The sequence below is a fragment of the Lutjanus erythropterus genome, chromosome 11 (assembly GCF_056507025.1).
Source record: "Lutjanus erythropterus isolate fLutEry1 chromosome 11, fLutEry1.hap2, whole genome shotgun sequence".
NCBI lineage: Eukaryota > Metazoa > Chordata > Actinopteri > Lutjaniformes > Lutjanidae > Lutjanus > Lutjanus erythropterus.
In genome coordinates, this window is record NC_139327.1 from 10099376 (window position 1) to 10115190 (window position 15815).

A 15815-nucleotide genomic window follows, 5' to 3' on the forward strand; every position below is an offset into this window, starting at 1 on the left:
CGTCAGTTTCTCTATCTTTTTCTAATAATCTTGCTTTCACTCTTGCTTTATTACTCCTATTGATAACAATAAATTTACTTAACAATGTGCCCTTAACATATCTTTCTTTTGTAATTTGATATTTATATAGACTTTTATATGGGTCTACTGATAGCATCGTTATCGCATTGTTAAATGAAAAAATGTCATAGTTAAGACTTCCCATCACTGAATGTAACAAAACACAAATGTTTGCATTCAGCTAACATACACTGTTTTCTAGTTTTAGCTCTTTCTGCACTCATAAACAGGGAAACCTTGTCAGCTTTGTCACATTTCTACCACCTTTCAGTCTCTAAGGTAAAAGATAACTGATGGTAAGGATAACTGTTACAGTCCACTCAGGTGAATCAGATGCTTTCATAGTTTAACACTCTCACCAGTTATTCTATAAAGCTGTGATGTGCAACTTAAGATGAACTATGTGTGGACTGAAAAAAGCCTTACCTCAGCCAGCTGGAAGAGAGCAGACTGTCTGCATGGTTTTCCTTCAGGTGCCGCAGAGAGAGATGACTGTGAACACACAGGAACACATGCTTTTGTCACCTGTTGTGTTTTTGATGTCATCACACTGTTAATATTTATCCATTAATATTTGCTTTCTGCGATCAAAGAAAAAGAAAAGATGGAACCTATAGGGCCTGTACCACGAAGCCAGTTCAGTTTAGTCTGGCTCTCTTTAAGGTAGCTGGCTTCATTGACCCTGACTGGTATCATGAAGCTGGTTATAAACTGGCTCTGCTAACTTTTAGTTTTCCATTAAGGGTACGATCACAATTAAGTAAGAGTTGTTAATTACAAGTGGTATAATCAGAATCATGAATTAAGTACTTAATATGAGATGAGATGAGATGGAAAGCAAAAATCAGAGCATAAAGAGACATTCAACAAGTTGAAATGTAAATAATATAACCGCATAACTTGATTAGAGTGTAGAAACACTAGAAATAATGTCTGACTTCTTAAAAGCAAGGCTAAGGCTATAAAAAAGTGTGTGAACTGTTATATATGTCTTGAATAGAGTGAGTGTTTTTGCCTTTTTCCTTTGCCTGATGATGAACAAACAATTATAATGAAGCAAAAAGTTCAAAGTAATGTAATACTGTTTCTGCTGCCAATGCAGGGAGGAGAAGAAAAGAAGCAGTTCATCCCTGATGAGGTCCATCTGACTGAAATGTAGCATTTATAATGTCAGAGCTAATTAACAGTCTGGGTTTATTTTCTTGACTACAGGCAAGATACTTTTAAATTTTAAAGTCACTTTGTGATATTTTGAGCTGAAGTGATGGATTCAGAGTGTAAAATCATCAACACTGTCAGGAATCCTATCAGGATTAAAGGAACCTTGTGCAATTAAAATGCAGCTGTCATCTACAGAACAGCTCAGTTTGTATGTCAGCAATGGTTTTAAATTGTCTGTGCATATTAACAATACCATCATGAATCAAAGTGGCTGGAAAGGATGTAGATATAGTCCATCTTGGAATATGATAACTCAGTAATAATCATGAATTGAAATGCATTCCTACCTCTGCCAGTGGGGAAAGGGCAGACTTGACCCTGCTTTCAGTAATGTCAGGCACTCTGTTCGGTATCGTCCCAGACAACATCTGTAGATTGACACGGAGGAAGCAAAAACAAGTCACTTCTGCTGTAAGTTCTTCAATCACAAATCAGTGTTAAAGGAACAGTGTGTAGGATTTCCGGGTATATAATGGTGAGGTTGTGGATTGCAACCAACTGAATACCCTCACTCACAATAGCCTCACTCTCCTCCTTCAAACATGTAGGAGAACCTACAGTGGCAGACTCAGGGAAAGAGGAGCTGTTCTCTCTGTAGATATAAAGGGCTCATTCTACGGTAACATAAACACAATGGTCTTTATTTTCAGGTGATTATACAGTAATTAAAATATACTTATGAATATTATATTTCATTTACTTTGCTTTAGACCTTTAGAGTGTGTTATTTTTAGAAACAAATGTCACAAGCCATTAATTTGCAATTGCTTAAAAAAACACTCATTATACAGAAGGGCCCACTTCAGAATAACATATAATATGATATTAGATTTTAATTGATGTGTGAACACGTAAGCATCACTTTAATGTTGCAGCTGGTAAGGGCATGACCAATTTTACAGGCCGATTCCCTCTGTATTCCTTTTTGGGTTTTTCCAATGCAGACACCCATTCATCTGATGGTAAAAATTGGTGATATAAGATACAGCATTGATGCCCTCTCATCTGCTCACGCAACCTATGGTTACAAATATAAAACTATTTAACTCAATCTGCTTTGACATGATTGCCTCCTAATTCAATTATTATCGGGGTGTGGGTGCATTCTGGGACATGTAGTTTATGGATACTGTACTCCTTCCATAATGTAGCATTTAACTATATAACAACATTTATATTCTTTGCAAGCTCTTGCGGGCCACATAAAATGAGGTATGAGCCCAGATTCAGCCCACGGGCCTCAAGTTTGACACCGAACTTAGGGGTAGATACGAGCAACATCATCATACAGAAACCTTTGTCAGGATTGTGGGAAAGACCAGAGAAAAAGCATTTTGACACAAAAACACATTAAAAAATTTGAACTGGATTTGAATACATAAGGAAGACTAAAGGAAATCTATATAATGATACAAGAACTTTAAATAAATAAATAAATAAATAAATAAATAAATAAATAAATAAATAAATAAATAAAGGACCCACCCTTTCACTGCTCAACATGTTGCTTGGCAGCTTCAGCCATAGTAATATATCATAATTTATTTGTTGATTATGCTGTATTTTCTATTAATAATTGGACCATGTGAAGTAACTAGTAAAGCTGTGATTTCATAAAATGGAAATTTTTATCTTTCTCTGTCTACACAGACCAAATCCACCACCTCAAGCATGTGGTCTAAAATACCCAGAGTATCGGGGGAAGATGAGTACAGTCTCAGAACACACCTCTTCCTCATCCCCTGGAAAGGAGCTCCCTTCACTGGCTGTGTCAGGTAAACTAGGTTTAGTGCTGGAAGGGATCTAGAGAGGGAACAATGCTGCTGTTATTCCATATGTTAAATAAAATAAATAAAAATAAAAAGAGAAAATTCAGAAGCATAATGTCAAAAAAAACAAAAAACATTTTTTTGTGCTACAGATAGAACAAACAGCAGTGATTATTCTTTGAGGCCATCTACTGGAGAGGTGGTGCATTACAAGAACAGTGACCTACCTCTCTGTTTGTGAGGGCATGTTCCCCAGCTAACAGCAGCATGCTAAGGCCTCCCATCTTTGTAGGATCTGACAAAGAATGAGAGTATTTACAAAAACAATTTCTTATGTTGTCCCTAAACTAGCTACTAACAGTGTTTTACTCTACTCACCTGCCATGGCAAAGTTTAACTGTGGCATGCTGTCAGTTTTGGGCACTTTTTTGGCAGTGGTGGAGTCCTTGGTTGAATTGGAAGAGAAGGACCAAACTTTTTTGCGGGGGTTGCTGACTGGCGGACAGGTAGGGCTCTTGACTGGTTTGCTGGTGGTGGGACACCACTTGTAGCCCGGGTTTGCCTTCATAAAGGCATCCTTGTACTGAAAGAACATCCAGAATTAACTTGGGTACAAGCAAAGTCCAAGTTCTCATGGTTTCAAATCATGAAACCTGAAGCATTTCTCTTTAACATCAAACACTGATGCCAAAACAATGACAGAACAATTAAAGTTCAAGCATCTTTAGTTATTATTCATCAAGCATTTAATAGTGAAAAATGCAGCTAATCTGCTTCATCAGGACTGTGTGGGTGTGGTTTGATCCAATTTGATTGACAGTGGCCTGGAAACAAACAAACAACCCACCAACTGTCATTTAGCTGCATGAAATCACTCCCTCATTCACTACTGTCATATGACAGACATTCAATAGTGTCTATTATATGAGGAGTTCAGACACATATGAATCATTGTCATTTTGCATCATTACTGACAGGTGTAGTGTTGCACGACTGTCATTTTTGGATCCATCAAATGTGATCAGGGTTTTCCCTGCCTATCTAACTCAAAGACGAGCCGTCTTTGTATTACTGGCTGCCTTCTTTGTTGAAAATTCCCACAAAAACGTAAAGGCTTTTTTGTTTACGCCAAAACTATTGTTCCTTTTAACTGCTTTGATGTGCTCACACCAAAAGCGTGCATGTTACATGTGGCATTCGAGTGTGGAGGCAGGGGGAATGACACATTCACAACTTCAAGGTAATCGTGAGGCAAACAAATGTGTTTGTAATGAAAACTAGATTAGCTTAAGTTACAGAAGTAAATAGGACTAGATATCAAACCTGAGCTGACAGCTGAGAGTTGACAGATCCTTTAGAAACCATGTATACACATCAGCGTGGGTATTTTCCCTGATTAACAGGTCAAAAATAAAAAGTCCAGAATCATTATTGTACGAGACCCCTTCTTTTCTATGGATGACAGCAGCCTTACACCACGTCACTGTCTTGAGAATGCCCACAGCAACCATTTGGGTGAAAATAAACACACAAAAAAGAAACAAGTTGTATGTGTGTCTACTGTGAACACTTCAATACAGATTAGTGAATGATGTTACCAAATAAATGACTTGTGTGTAGTTGTGCCTGTGGATCAAAGCGAATCAGAGAAGGTCTAAATTTACAGTGAAAAAAAATGTTCTCACCATAAAATAGCTGCTTTTAGAATGGAGTTTGGTTCAGCAGCAGCAAAACAACTAAATTCAGGGTTTTAAACAATATAAAAAGTGACAGATGTCTGAAATTGATTACCTGAAGATTCAATAAGGTAGTTGTATGTCAGGTTTGTCTGCTTTGATGGAAGCAGACTGAAAGGACCTTATTTCTTTAGGTTTTTCTATATATGTTACCAATCATTTATTGGCAAAGGCATAGCATCGCTCACCTGACTGGCTAGAGGATTTTGGCTCCTAGTAGCTAAACAGTGATATGGTTTTCTTATTTTATGCATTTAAACTGGCAAAGACCTGGGAATTTGTATTTACCGCCAGTCAAACTAGAGTAGTTGTTTTCATCCAAAAGTGGCTGGGGGCATGATGCAGAAGCAATGTACTCTGATACTCTGTACGCTGCTGCCATCTATACTTTCCATGTCATGTGACCATGAATGTATTATAATGAACTCAACAGAACTAGATACAAAGCTGGCACCTATTCAGTCTAATATGAACTGCTCAGCTGGTGCATAAGCCAAAAAAGTTTTCTAACTTCCGGGTGTTTCCCCCTTGCCCCTTCCCACGCTGCCCCTAGACTTTTCATTATGATGACATCACAAATTTTTAAATCGCTTTTCTCTGCCTCCATGGATCAAAATTTTTTTTTATAGAGAGTCATCATTAACCTTGCAGTTCTGGGCGTCCTGTCAAAAGTTTTACAGATGTCATATTTATAATGGTGGGTTATGGGGAAATGGTTTTTGGTTCATAGGGGAAGTTTTTGCTGTAATACTGCGAGTGGCCACTGGAGGCAAACCTGAGTAGCAATGCCCTGTCTAGGTTTAGTTTCCCCTCAACATTATTGTACAGCAGCACTGTCGCTGCATCCAGGGCTGAGCACAGAAGACATTTGTGATTGGTTTTGGTTGGCTTAAAGTAATACAAACAAGGCTGAGCGCTGTGGAGAGAGGTCTGGCTATGCAAGACTACATCTATGCATGTGACCCAGTGACTGAATATCAGTGCCATATTGTTTTACTACACTTGGAAAATAGGACACATCCCATTCTATTGGATTTGAGTGCTTCTTTGATTTAATATTAATATTTTTATGGAAAATTCATTAATTTGACTTTTCTCACTGAAGTGTAGGTCACTCTAAAGGTGTGCTCCCAAACTGTGTACACCATGAATGCCACAAACTCAACACTTTTATGAGAGAGAGTTAAAAATAAGTCAGAGAGCAGTGTCACCTCCTTGGCCATGTCAGTATATTTCTGCTTCTCTTTGGGCTCCAGCACAGCCCACCAGTCAGCCAGGATCTTGGTGGCCCCTCGGTTGTCCAGGCGGGGGTGTTCCTGCCGCACCAGGGAACGGTGGCGTTTGCAGAAGAGGAGGAAGGCATTCATTGGCCGCCGTGCCCGCTGTTCATTCGAGTCCTCCTCCGCCTCCTCTGTTGTGCTTCCACACTGCACCTGCGAGCCCTGTTCCTGGCCACACAGCACTGGCTGCTGAGGACACATTCAGAAACTGTTAGATGCAATGCTCCACCTTGTTTTCTGTCCCTGAAAGACCTGTTGTTAAGATCACAGACAGGAGTGATTAAGTAACCCATTAAGACATAAAACGAATTTACCTTCTCCAGCTCCTCTTCATCTTCCTCTTCTTCCTCCTCAGAGAAATCCAGAGCCTTTTTGGAGAGAAGTGGGTGCCACTGCAGGCATTTGCGTTTGGGGCGCTTGCCAGTGACCTCCCCTGCAACAGGTGGCTCCTTACCCCTTCCTCCACCCTTCATGGTACTACCGCACCTAAAAAACAAGAGATTGGTCACACCATAAGCCATGTGACCATATGAAAACATTCATCCCAACACAAACGTTATCTAAGGGAAGAGGAGATACCTGCTGCCGAAACAGTGTGTGAGTACAGTACAGTAATTACAGTAATGTGCATGACCTGACCAGAACATTTAGTAACTTCAAGCAGGTTTGTAAATTAGGTATGGAAACTGATAGGAATGTTAGAAATCACATTTTTGCTAAAACTGGACTTCTGTTGTTGTTGTCTCTTTAGCATTCCCACTGTTGGTTGGACCTGGTTGTGTCTATTGGCCAGTGATTTCTCCGCATAGCTGTGATATTTTTAACATTGCTGGGGAGCATTTGTTTATTACAGTTAATGAATGATGGACTTAAGTTGTATGACCATGAACTGTAAGAGAGGTTTTCTGTCATTCCTGACGAGTCCTTAGACTAGGTTGCACCAACAAAGATTAATTAGATTCTAATAAGAGTTTAGCAAAACTAGGTTTGAAGTGAGCAAATCCAGATTTATAACTTACCTTTATAGGCAAAACTCTGTTTTCAAAAACTAAGTCTGTGGGCAAAGCTTGTCCCCCTTAGTTGCTCAATTAATTATTTGATCCCATACACACTCAACATATAGCTTAATATTGCTGTTGGACACAGATTCAGACAACACCAAATACATAAAAAGGTCTGTCCAAATGCATTAGTGTCTGACTCTGGCAAAGTAATAAAACAGTAAAATTCCCTAATACTGTATCTTTACTACTACCTCTACTACCAAATCACATTCGTTAGGCTATTCTATGTGACCTTATTTTGGTAATGGATGTAATTTTTTTTTCCCATTCACTAAACCTCCCCTGAATCTGTTTGGAGTTGGTACCCCCCTGCAGAGGCCCACCCCCCACTTTGAAAACATCTGCTGTAAATTAAAGGATGTTGATGTAAACCCAAATTAATCAGAATTTAATCTGTATGGAGATGCTTGCTTACCTGGGTTAACATAAATGAAAAATACATTTGAGCGCTGTCAGGACCTAGTAAGTATAACCGAGGGGGGAACTTTCTGCTGCTATGTATTCCTTAACAAAATGTTATATTGCATCACATTTTAGCCAGCTAAAAGTTAAAAAGTTACACTGTTTGCTGGCTAGCTAAAAAGTTACAAAACATTACACTGTTTGGTAACTAGCTTAAAAGTTAATTAGCCTACTCATGATGGCAGAGAAGCTCTAATTTCTCCTTCACTAACAAAAAAATCCAGTGATACTGGATCACATTTTAAATTTGAGTTATAAGTTTTGATGCATTAGAACCTGAGTTTAGAATAAAAATCAACTGATATTTAAAGAGGCTTAAATCTTAATTTTAAGCTAGATTCTATGTATATATCTTATACATGTTTAGATGCTTTAAATAAATTAGTTACTGTTTTATAACATGCATATTGTTCACAATATTACAATAACTATCCATTCAAGTCAACAGATACACCAACTAACACTGTTTGAGCTGTGTTTTATGAATAAACTTGTCTTAGTTTGATAAAAGAGAGAATGAAGTGAATACAGAAGGTGTACAGTTTATTACAGACAATAGGTGTAAAAATATTCATTTTCTATGAGTTTCTTTTGTTTATTTATTAGACAGAAAAAAAGTTCAGAGAGTTTGTTAAAGTAGCAACCTTGCTGCTCGCACACATCTCCTTGCTAAAACTATGGGGGGACTGGGCTACTGTCATTTGAGGTAATCTGAGACAGGACGGGCCGGGGCTAGCTGGTTAGCATGCTAGCTTCGGTAGAAATCTCTACAACACAATACATAGACGTCTGTGATATAACGTCATAACTGTTACTTCTTCGTTCCGCTGACGTTGTTTGTTTCTGAATTCTGGTCATATTTTACATGTATAAACTGAAAATACAAGCACCCAATGTCATAGCCTGGTGAATACTGGAAACTAAACGTGAAGGCAGGAAATAAAATAGAGGAAATTCTAATCCAACTGGATCGCTTCTAAATATGAATTAGATTAGATGATTAGACTATTTCGATAACTGATTAATTGTCAAAATAATTTTTCATACAAAATGGCAGAAAACACTGTTTGCAGCCTCTTAAAATATGGAGATTTCCCACTGTTTATTATCATGTTACACTGAATAACTTTTGATTTTAGACAGACAAAATGAGACATGTAAAGACATCACCTTAGCCTGGGATGGACATTTTTCACTATTTTTGGACATTTTTTAGACAATGAAGCCCTCAATTAAACATGACGAACTTTAGTCTTTTTTTTATTTGATAATCGTTAATAAATTACCAAGTACCACTTGATGAACCCTGACAGTACAGACACCTTTATAAAAAATAATTAGCACAATTAATTGGCTTCTAGCTGTAGTAAAAGACTTTATAAATACCAAAATGTGGGATGATCCTCGATATCTGGCAGAAACAAATTAAGGTTCAGTGTTATAAAAGTAGGCTTCATTTCAACCTCAAAGTCTCTTTAAACTTCTGAATTGCAGTTTCTGTCTATATTTGGTTTAAATGAACTCGAGCAAGGGAGCAAGTGAAGAAGCCAAATGATCCCCCCACTGACCATCATTTCATTAGCCTTAATTTACTATACTAATTTTCTCCCTTAACTTGCCTTTGAGGATCCCCCCTACTGTGGGACCCATGAGTAACATGAAGCAGGGCTGCAAAGGATGGTCATTTATAGCCGTGGACTTAGTATTGACTTAAATATTGAATTAGACACCACCCACCATCATATTGTGCTCTGTGAGAACACAGACCAGCTCTGAAATACTGATTAGAAGAACTGATTCAAAATCATTACAATAAAAGACCATTCTAATTATTTTCATCTTTGCCTTATTATCCTAAACACTCCAGTGCTCTTATTCTGATGCAGCGACTGCACAGAAGGAGCTGCTGCAGTCACCAGGGTTTGGGACATTTTTGGCACGTTGTTAAAGGATCAATCTGAAATATTTCCAAGTACAATGGTTAAAGAATAAGCAGTCACTCTGAGCCAGTAAGGCGTATCTCTACATGGAAACAATACCATCTATTAATAACATAAACTATAGTGGAAAGAATTCAGGCAAGATAAATGACGTTTGGAAAAGAGAAAAGAGCAACTACAATTATTTTAACACTATGGTAAAAATCAAGTTGAATTTTAATTAGACATAAACTGTTGTTTTATAAAATTATGTTGGGGTCAAAAATATGAAAGCAGAAGCATCATGGGAATCTTTTTCCTCAAACTCATGCCTTCAAAGTTAAGACAAAGTTGTACTGCCACACTAAAAGAAAATGTTTAAAATACTTGTAGTGTATTTTATGGTATATGATATATATTGGGGAAAAAAGATTGCATTGAGGTTAGTCTCACATAGCCAAGTGAGAAAGGTCTTGCTCCACATTTGAAAATTCTGTTACAGAGGGAGAAAACACCCTGGCTTGTTTGCATTTGTTTAAACCAATCACAAATGTCTTGGGCAGCACAAAGCCCAGGATAAAGTGATGGTGCCCCTGCAAAATAATGTTGGGGGATGACTTGTTTTGGTGGAACATTTACACGTCAGGACATGAGCTAAGGCGGTAAAATGACTACATCACTGCAAAAGAAAAGCTAACAGTCGCTAGCTTGTTTACTTTCGTACCGTTAGCGTTCCAGGCACTAATACGCCATTTTCAGCATGTAGGTTGCAGCACAGAGCTTGCTGTTGTTGTTGTTCTCCCAGGGACTTTGAAAATGCAGACAGCGGATGCCACAATGCCGACCAGGCAAGTAATATGCCATGTCAGGCTAGTAAATTCAGTAACTAACTTGCCCGACTAGGCAAGTGATAAAACAGGACTATTGTGATCATCAATTAATTGATAAGTAATTTTTCATGCCAAAATGGCAGAAAATGCTGTTTTCAGCCTCTCAAATATGGAGATTTGCATCATATTAAACTGAATATCTTTGGTTATGGACTGAACAAACAAGATATTTAAAGACATCACCATGGATTTTGAGAAACTAGGCTAGGCATTTTACACTCTTTTCTGACATTTTATAAACATTACCAACCTGGCTTAAACATGACAACTAACTTGAATCATTTGATAACCAGTAATAGACAAGCCAGTTTATACAGGGGCAGATAAAAACTGACTTGAGCCAGTAGATTACTGACCCAGTGTAAAAAAAACAAGACATTAACATTGAACCCTGATACCCAGAGTGCAACTGGTCAGTCAGACTACATTAAGGTTTATGACAGAGATTTTACAATTAGACTGATGTGATTAGAGTAATATAAAATACACCTTAAACTGTGTTTTTCACATAGAAAAATTGAGGTCCTTCAGAATATATGTGACTTCTAAATTCAACTATAATTGTATCTTTAATCACCGTTATAAAATTCTTCAAGGGTTTTGTATTTGGAGCTGCTGGTTTTCATATGACATCACCGAGTGAAGTGTCACACCACCATAATTTTCCTATCCAATAAATAGGCTTTATTACATAGTGGCAGTAATGTACCTGCCATGGACACTGTATTTTTGTTACATTGTGGGAATTTTTGAGGGAACTATTTAAAGCACACATTTCTACTGAGAATTCAGACTCTGATAAAAAGGTGGAGGGGGATTGTGGGCACTAGGTAGCAAGTAGGGAGTGACACAGCCCACAATATTGTTCCGTTAGTAAGAAAATCAGTGGTTCCTTCCTTTTGCATTGTTTGAATTTAAAGCAAATACACAACCATTACAGGTCCCAGTGGGTATAAAACGTCAAGGGACCCAACGAGAAGAAGAAAACTTTGTGCGACTGATGATTTAAATCTGATTGATAGAGTGCAGAGAAAATATGCTTACTATTATTGTTGCTGACAAATGAGCAACAAGCTCTTCTCTTATTGGTCACTACAAGCCGCACGAGATCATTAACGGACTGACTTTGTGCTTTGTTAGACTTTTCCTTTGCAAGTTTTATTTTCTTTGACTCTTTCTTGTTACCACAAAGCTGTACATAAAGAATTATGAGAATATATGACTCCTTCATAACTAGAATGGTGACACCACAGTCCAATCATTGGATTTGCTGTATGAGCAGCAGAAGCATATTCCATTGTTGTACTAATTAGTGATCCAGCATAACAATGTCAAAAATGTCTAAGTAAGTTAAGAAAAGTAAACTTTCCCCTGTCCTCGTCTCACCTTGATGCACTGCATCAAAAATATTAGGGATGCAAGATATTGGATTTTTGCTGATATCCAATAGGCCAGCATTTTACAAATAATTTTGGCTGCTTGCCAATACCAATAACATATTTTTCCAACAAATTGCAGAGAACATTGTCTCTACAGCTGAATAATTAACACATTATTATACCAATTTGATGCCCTACTGCATTTAAACTACTGCTGACAGGTTTTTGTTCTCTGGTGTCTGTTTCTCTTTTTTTCTTCACAAATTCATCATAACGATCAGGATGACATCTCCTAACATAGCATCATTTGGCTCCTTCTTACATGGCCAATGTGCTTAGAAATCTTTATAAGTAGTTATGTTGTTATCCGTGTCAGACTATTCAAAAAAACTCCACACACACACATACTCACGTTGTTTGCACATAATTAAAGTATCATCTCATCCACCTGTCATATCTGCCAAAATGCTCATTTCAGGCAGATACCAATTAGCATAGTGCATTATTGCCACCATATTGGCCTATCACAGCTATATTGGTCTTTATTCTTTATTGATATCAACATATATGCTAACCAATATGTGCCGATATGATTTTTTTTTTTTTAAATAACTGAACACAATGCAGACTGTTTTTATTTGTTAGCTTTATGGGCAGCATGTCCTATGAATTTTCTTAATTCAGGTTTGACGTATCATAAATTTTGCTTTATTGGTGTTTATCTATTTATAGTTATTTATAATTGTTAAAAAAAAGTTTACTGTTTCAGTGCTCATCATTTTGAACAGTAATTTTAAATGTTAAACTGTAAAATAACGAGCCTCCATTACATAATTCTGTCACAAGTGTTCACCACTTATGAGGAATCATTGCAAAAAATGTGTGTTATGTATATATTCTATATTCTGTATATTATACTCTGTATAAAGAATATCGGCCAGTGTATCAACATCTGAATTCTTTTACTTTTGAATATTGGTCTCGGCCCCAAAAATCCAGTATCAGTTGGGTCCTTGATTATTAACCGATTATGGCCTATCACAGCTATATTAGTCAATATATACAGCTTATATGTTGTGTGATATGCACAGATATGAGAACTTTTTCTGACAGAACATAATTCAGATTTTTATTTTTTGGTTTGTTTTTGTTGTTGTTTTATGCTTGATTCTGTTTTTTAATTCAAACTTAATAAATATTATTTGATTTTATCATTTTAGGTCATGTACTGTATTTTTTGTTCCATTTGTGTTCTTTTTTATTATACTTATTTAATATGACTATAAATACAAGAGAAAATTCATTGTTTCAGTGCCCTGATGTCATTTGAGACAATAAAGTTTAAAAATATGATCAAGTTTGTCATGAAGTATTCTTTTAATATCTATGTTTTAATATCTTTGCTTGATAACCACATTCAAGGGATCATTGCAATGTTAGCTTACATATATATATACATATATAATATGCATATATTTTTCGGTGTTGGTCGAGCTCTAATACCAACATTTAATTTTAAAGCCTTTATAGTCTGATACCAATGACATGTAGATATTATCTAGGATCCCTCAAAATCATGCACCCTATCACAGCTGTATTCGGTTATTATTAGCTGCAGAATATTTTTTATACACTTATAAAAATCAGCTAAATTACTGAACATTGATAATTAAGCATTTCTCTATATTTCCTTTATTTGTTCTTATTTTTCAACATGTTTGCACTTCTTCTGATATCTACTAAACACGACACAAATGAAATTAGCAATCAATGAATGAATGACTGAATGACTGTATTCTTCTGGACATCACACAGACCCGATGCCAGTGTTTGCATGTATGGATGTCGAGTGGAAAACAGGGATACTTACTGAAGAAAAAACTATGGAAATGCTGTATGAGGGATGAAGATGAATCTGCCACAGCCTTTGTCATGCAATGACGATGACCTATAAAATACAAGACACTGCTCTCAGTCATGCGTTACACTGTCATCGTCTCTGCAACAATTTTCCAACAACATGAGCTCGGCTCGGGCTGCAGGAAAAATGTGTGCACAGAAGCAACTTTAACAGAGCATTATTGAGTGACACTGCATAGCACAAGACCTCGTCGGCTTCAAAGTACGGTGGGACATTTTGTCTGATCTGATTACCGATCACTTCAATCGTGCAGTCGATCCGCCCTTGTGGCCAAAACCAAAACATGTAGGCCGAAACCCTGCGACCACTGGATGCATTTCACACAGCGTTAAACAGCCTAAATGAAGCAGGCACGGTGCAGGGAGTGTGTCGCTGCGCAGAGGTTCAGTTCTCAGGTGAAACTGCTGATGCCCGATCGGACTGCCCGTCTGTGTCGGGAGTGAAGTCTTGAGCTACTGTAACGAGCTTCACAATAACATCACAAAAATGTGTGCGAATAAACGATCTCTGTGCCTACCTAGCCGTGATCCTACCTCCACGGCACACACTCTCATCTCCGTGCAAAATGTCGATCTGAGCTCTGACAAGACAGACAAGCCGAATGAGAGTCCATCTTGCTTTGGTTTGGAGGAGAAAAGCCAAGTACAGTACAGTCAGTAGTGGGGATATTTCACTCCTGTCAAACTCTGCGATGACAATGTCGTCGAAATGTCTCCCACTCCGCGGGAAAAAACATCCACATTCATTAATTAAACTGGGGATTTTCTGTGCAGCCACACGCATCTGTGGCCAGTGTTTTGCTGGCCAGTAGCTCCATTTTCTAGCACTGTTACTAGGAATAAAAGTAGCTAGTTAGCCTGCTAGCTGCACAGCCTGCTAACTGGACGTGTCACGGTTTTAACATGCAATGGTTTCCAACACAGAGTAAGCTTCTCTAAGATTAAACTCACACACTGAATTGTGCTCACAGTAGTTGTTTGTGCTGTTGAACTGTTGGTTTCCATACGAGGCAGGTTTGTGTGTGTGCATTTGATGCGGATAGGAAGAGGGGGGGAGTCATACCACCTCAGTGAGGAACAGTTGCTCTGCCATGTATTTAACACGGCGATTCAAACAGGAGTGAAGACATATTCAAGCAGCACAGTCTCAGTGACAGCACCGTGTGCTGTGTAATACTGCTCCTCAATGAAATGTCGATGGGAGACGGACACATTGAAAAGGGAACAGGCAGCAGGCGGACATCATGTCCACAGCAGCGATAATAACAATTTTTCAGAGTGACTGACTGAGAGGTGGAGAAAACCGCGACCGGGTTCTAACAGGACTCGAATAACCGCACAGCTTCTCTGTCATGACCGCGTCCTGCCCGTGTGCACGTACCTCTGATCTCCTGCTCAGGTACCGAGGGGGCCCGCTCATCATTGGTGCCGTCCACCTTTTTAACTTATTGACACATCATAACAGTTCAGCACTGGCTGTACTCAACACAGCTGCGTCAAGACAGCCCGAGTGAGGAAGGAGGAAACCGGAAACACTGGCATTTGTCACCAAAATAAAAAACTTTTGCACTTCAAGAAACTTCACCTTTTTTTTAGGAAAAAAAAAATCTGACAACGTGATGAAAAAAAGATCCTGCAACTCATTAAATGAGACATTTTCTCAAAATAACGACTTATATATTAACTAATTATTTTACTTTAATTCTTTATTTGGCAATAATAACTCGTTGTATTAGCATGTTAATTCATTATTTTGCAATACTAACTCATTTTATGATAATACTTACTTTGTTATATTAACATCATTTTGTGAAAGTAACTCATTATTTCACAATAATAACATCATTTTGCAATAATGATTATTTAGGCAATAATAACTCATTATTTTGAGAAAGTTAAGTAATTATTTTGTGACACTAACTCATTATTTGCAATACTAACTCATTCTTTTGAGATACTAACTCATTATTTGAAGATTTGGAGTTTGTCATTATAATGGCTTACAGAATCTTCTTTTTTCTATAACATTGGTGGACACTGGCCTCTATGCTGTAGAACTGGAATCTGTCAAGACAGCAGATATTCCTCTAAGTCAGCAAACATTATAAATCTGTG

The 15815-nt window shown here is 37.7% G+C and overlaps 1 protein-coding gene across 5 annotated transcripts in view; it reads right to left on the reverse strand.

Annotated features, from left to right (window-relative positions):
• bbx (BBX high mobility group box domain containing) overlaps positions 1-15815 on the reverse strand; it is a 29467-nt gene that overhangs the window by 11601 nt on the left and 2051 nt on the right. For 2 of the 5 annotated variants that reach the window (XM_084730720.1, XM_084730716.1), the window contains exons 1-9: positions 15082-15211; positions 13651-13728; positions 6381-6552; positions 5998-6255; positions 3429-3633; positions 3278-3345; positions 3010-3084; positions 1569-1649; positions 487-552 (exon numbers count right to left, since the gene is read on the reverse strand). In XM_084730720.1, coding sequence (XP_084586846.1) covers positions 487-552; positions 1569-1649; positions 3010-3084; positions 3278-3345; positions 3429-3633; positions 5998-6255; positions 6381-6539 — 912 coding nt within the window. In that variant the 5' untranslated portion in view covers positions 6540-6552; positions 13651-13728; positions 15082-15211. Of the gene's footprint in view, positions 1-486; positions 553-1568; positions 1650-3009; positions 3085-3277; positions 3346-3428; positions 3634-5997; positions 6256-6380; positions 6553-13650; positions 13729-15081; positions 15212-15815 lie in introns of those variants that run through there. The other 3 variants (XM_084730719.1, XM_084730717.1, XM_084730721.1) reach the window with 3 other exon arrangements.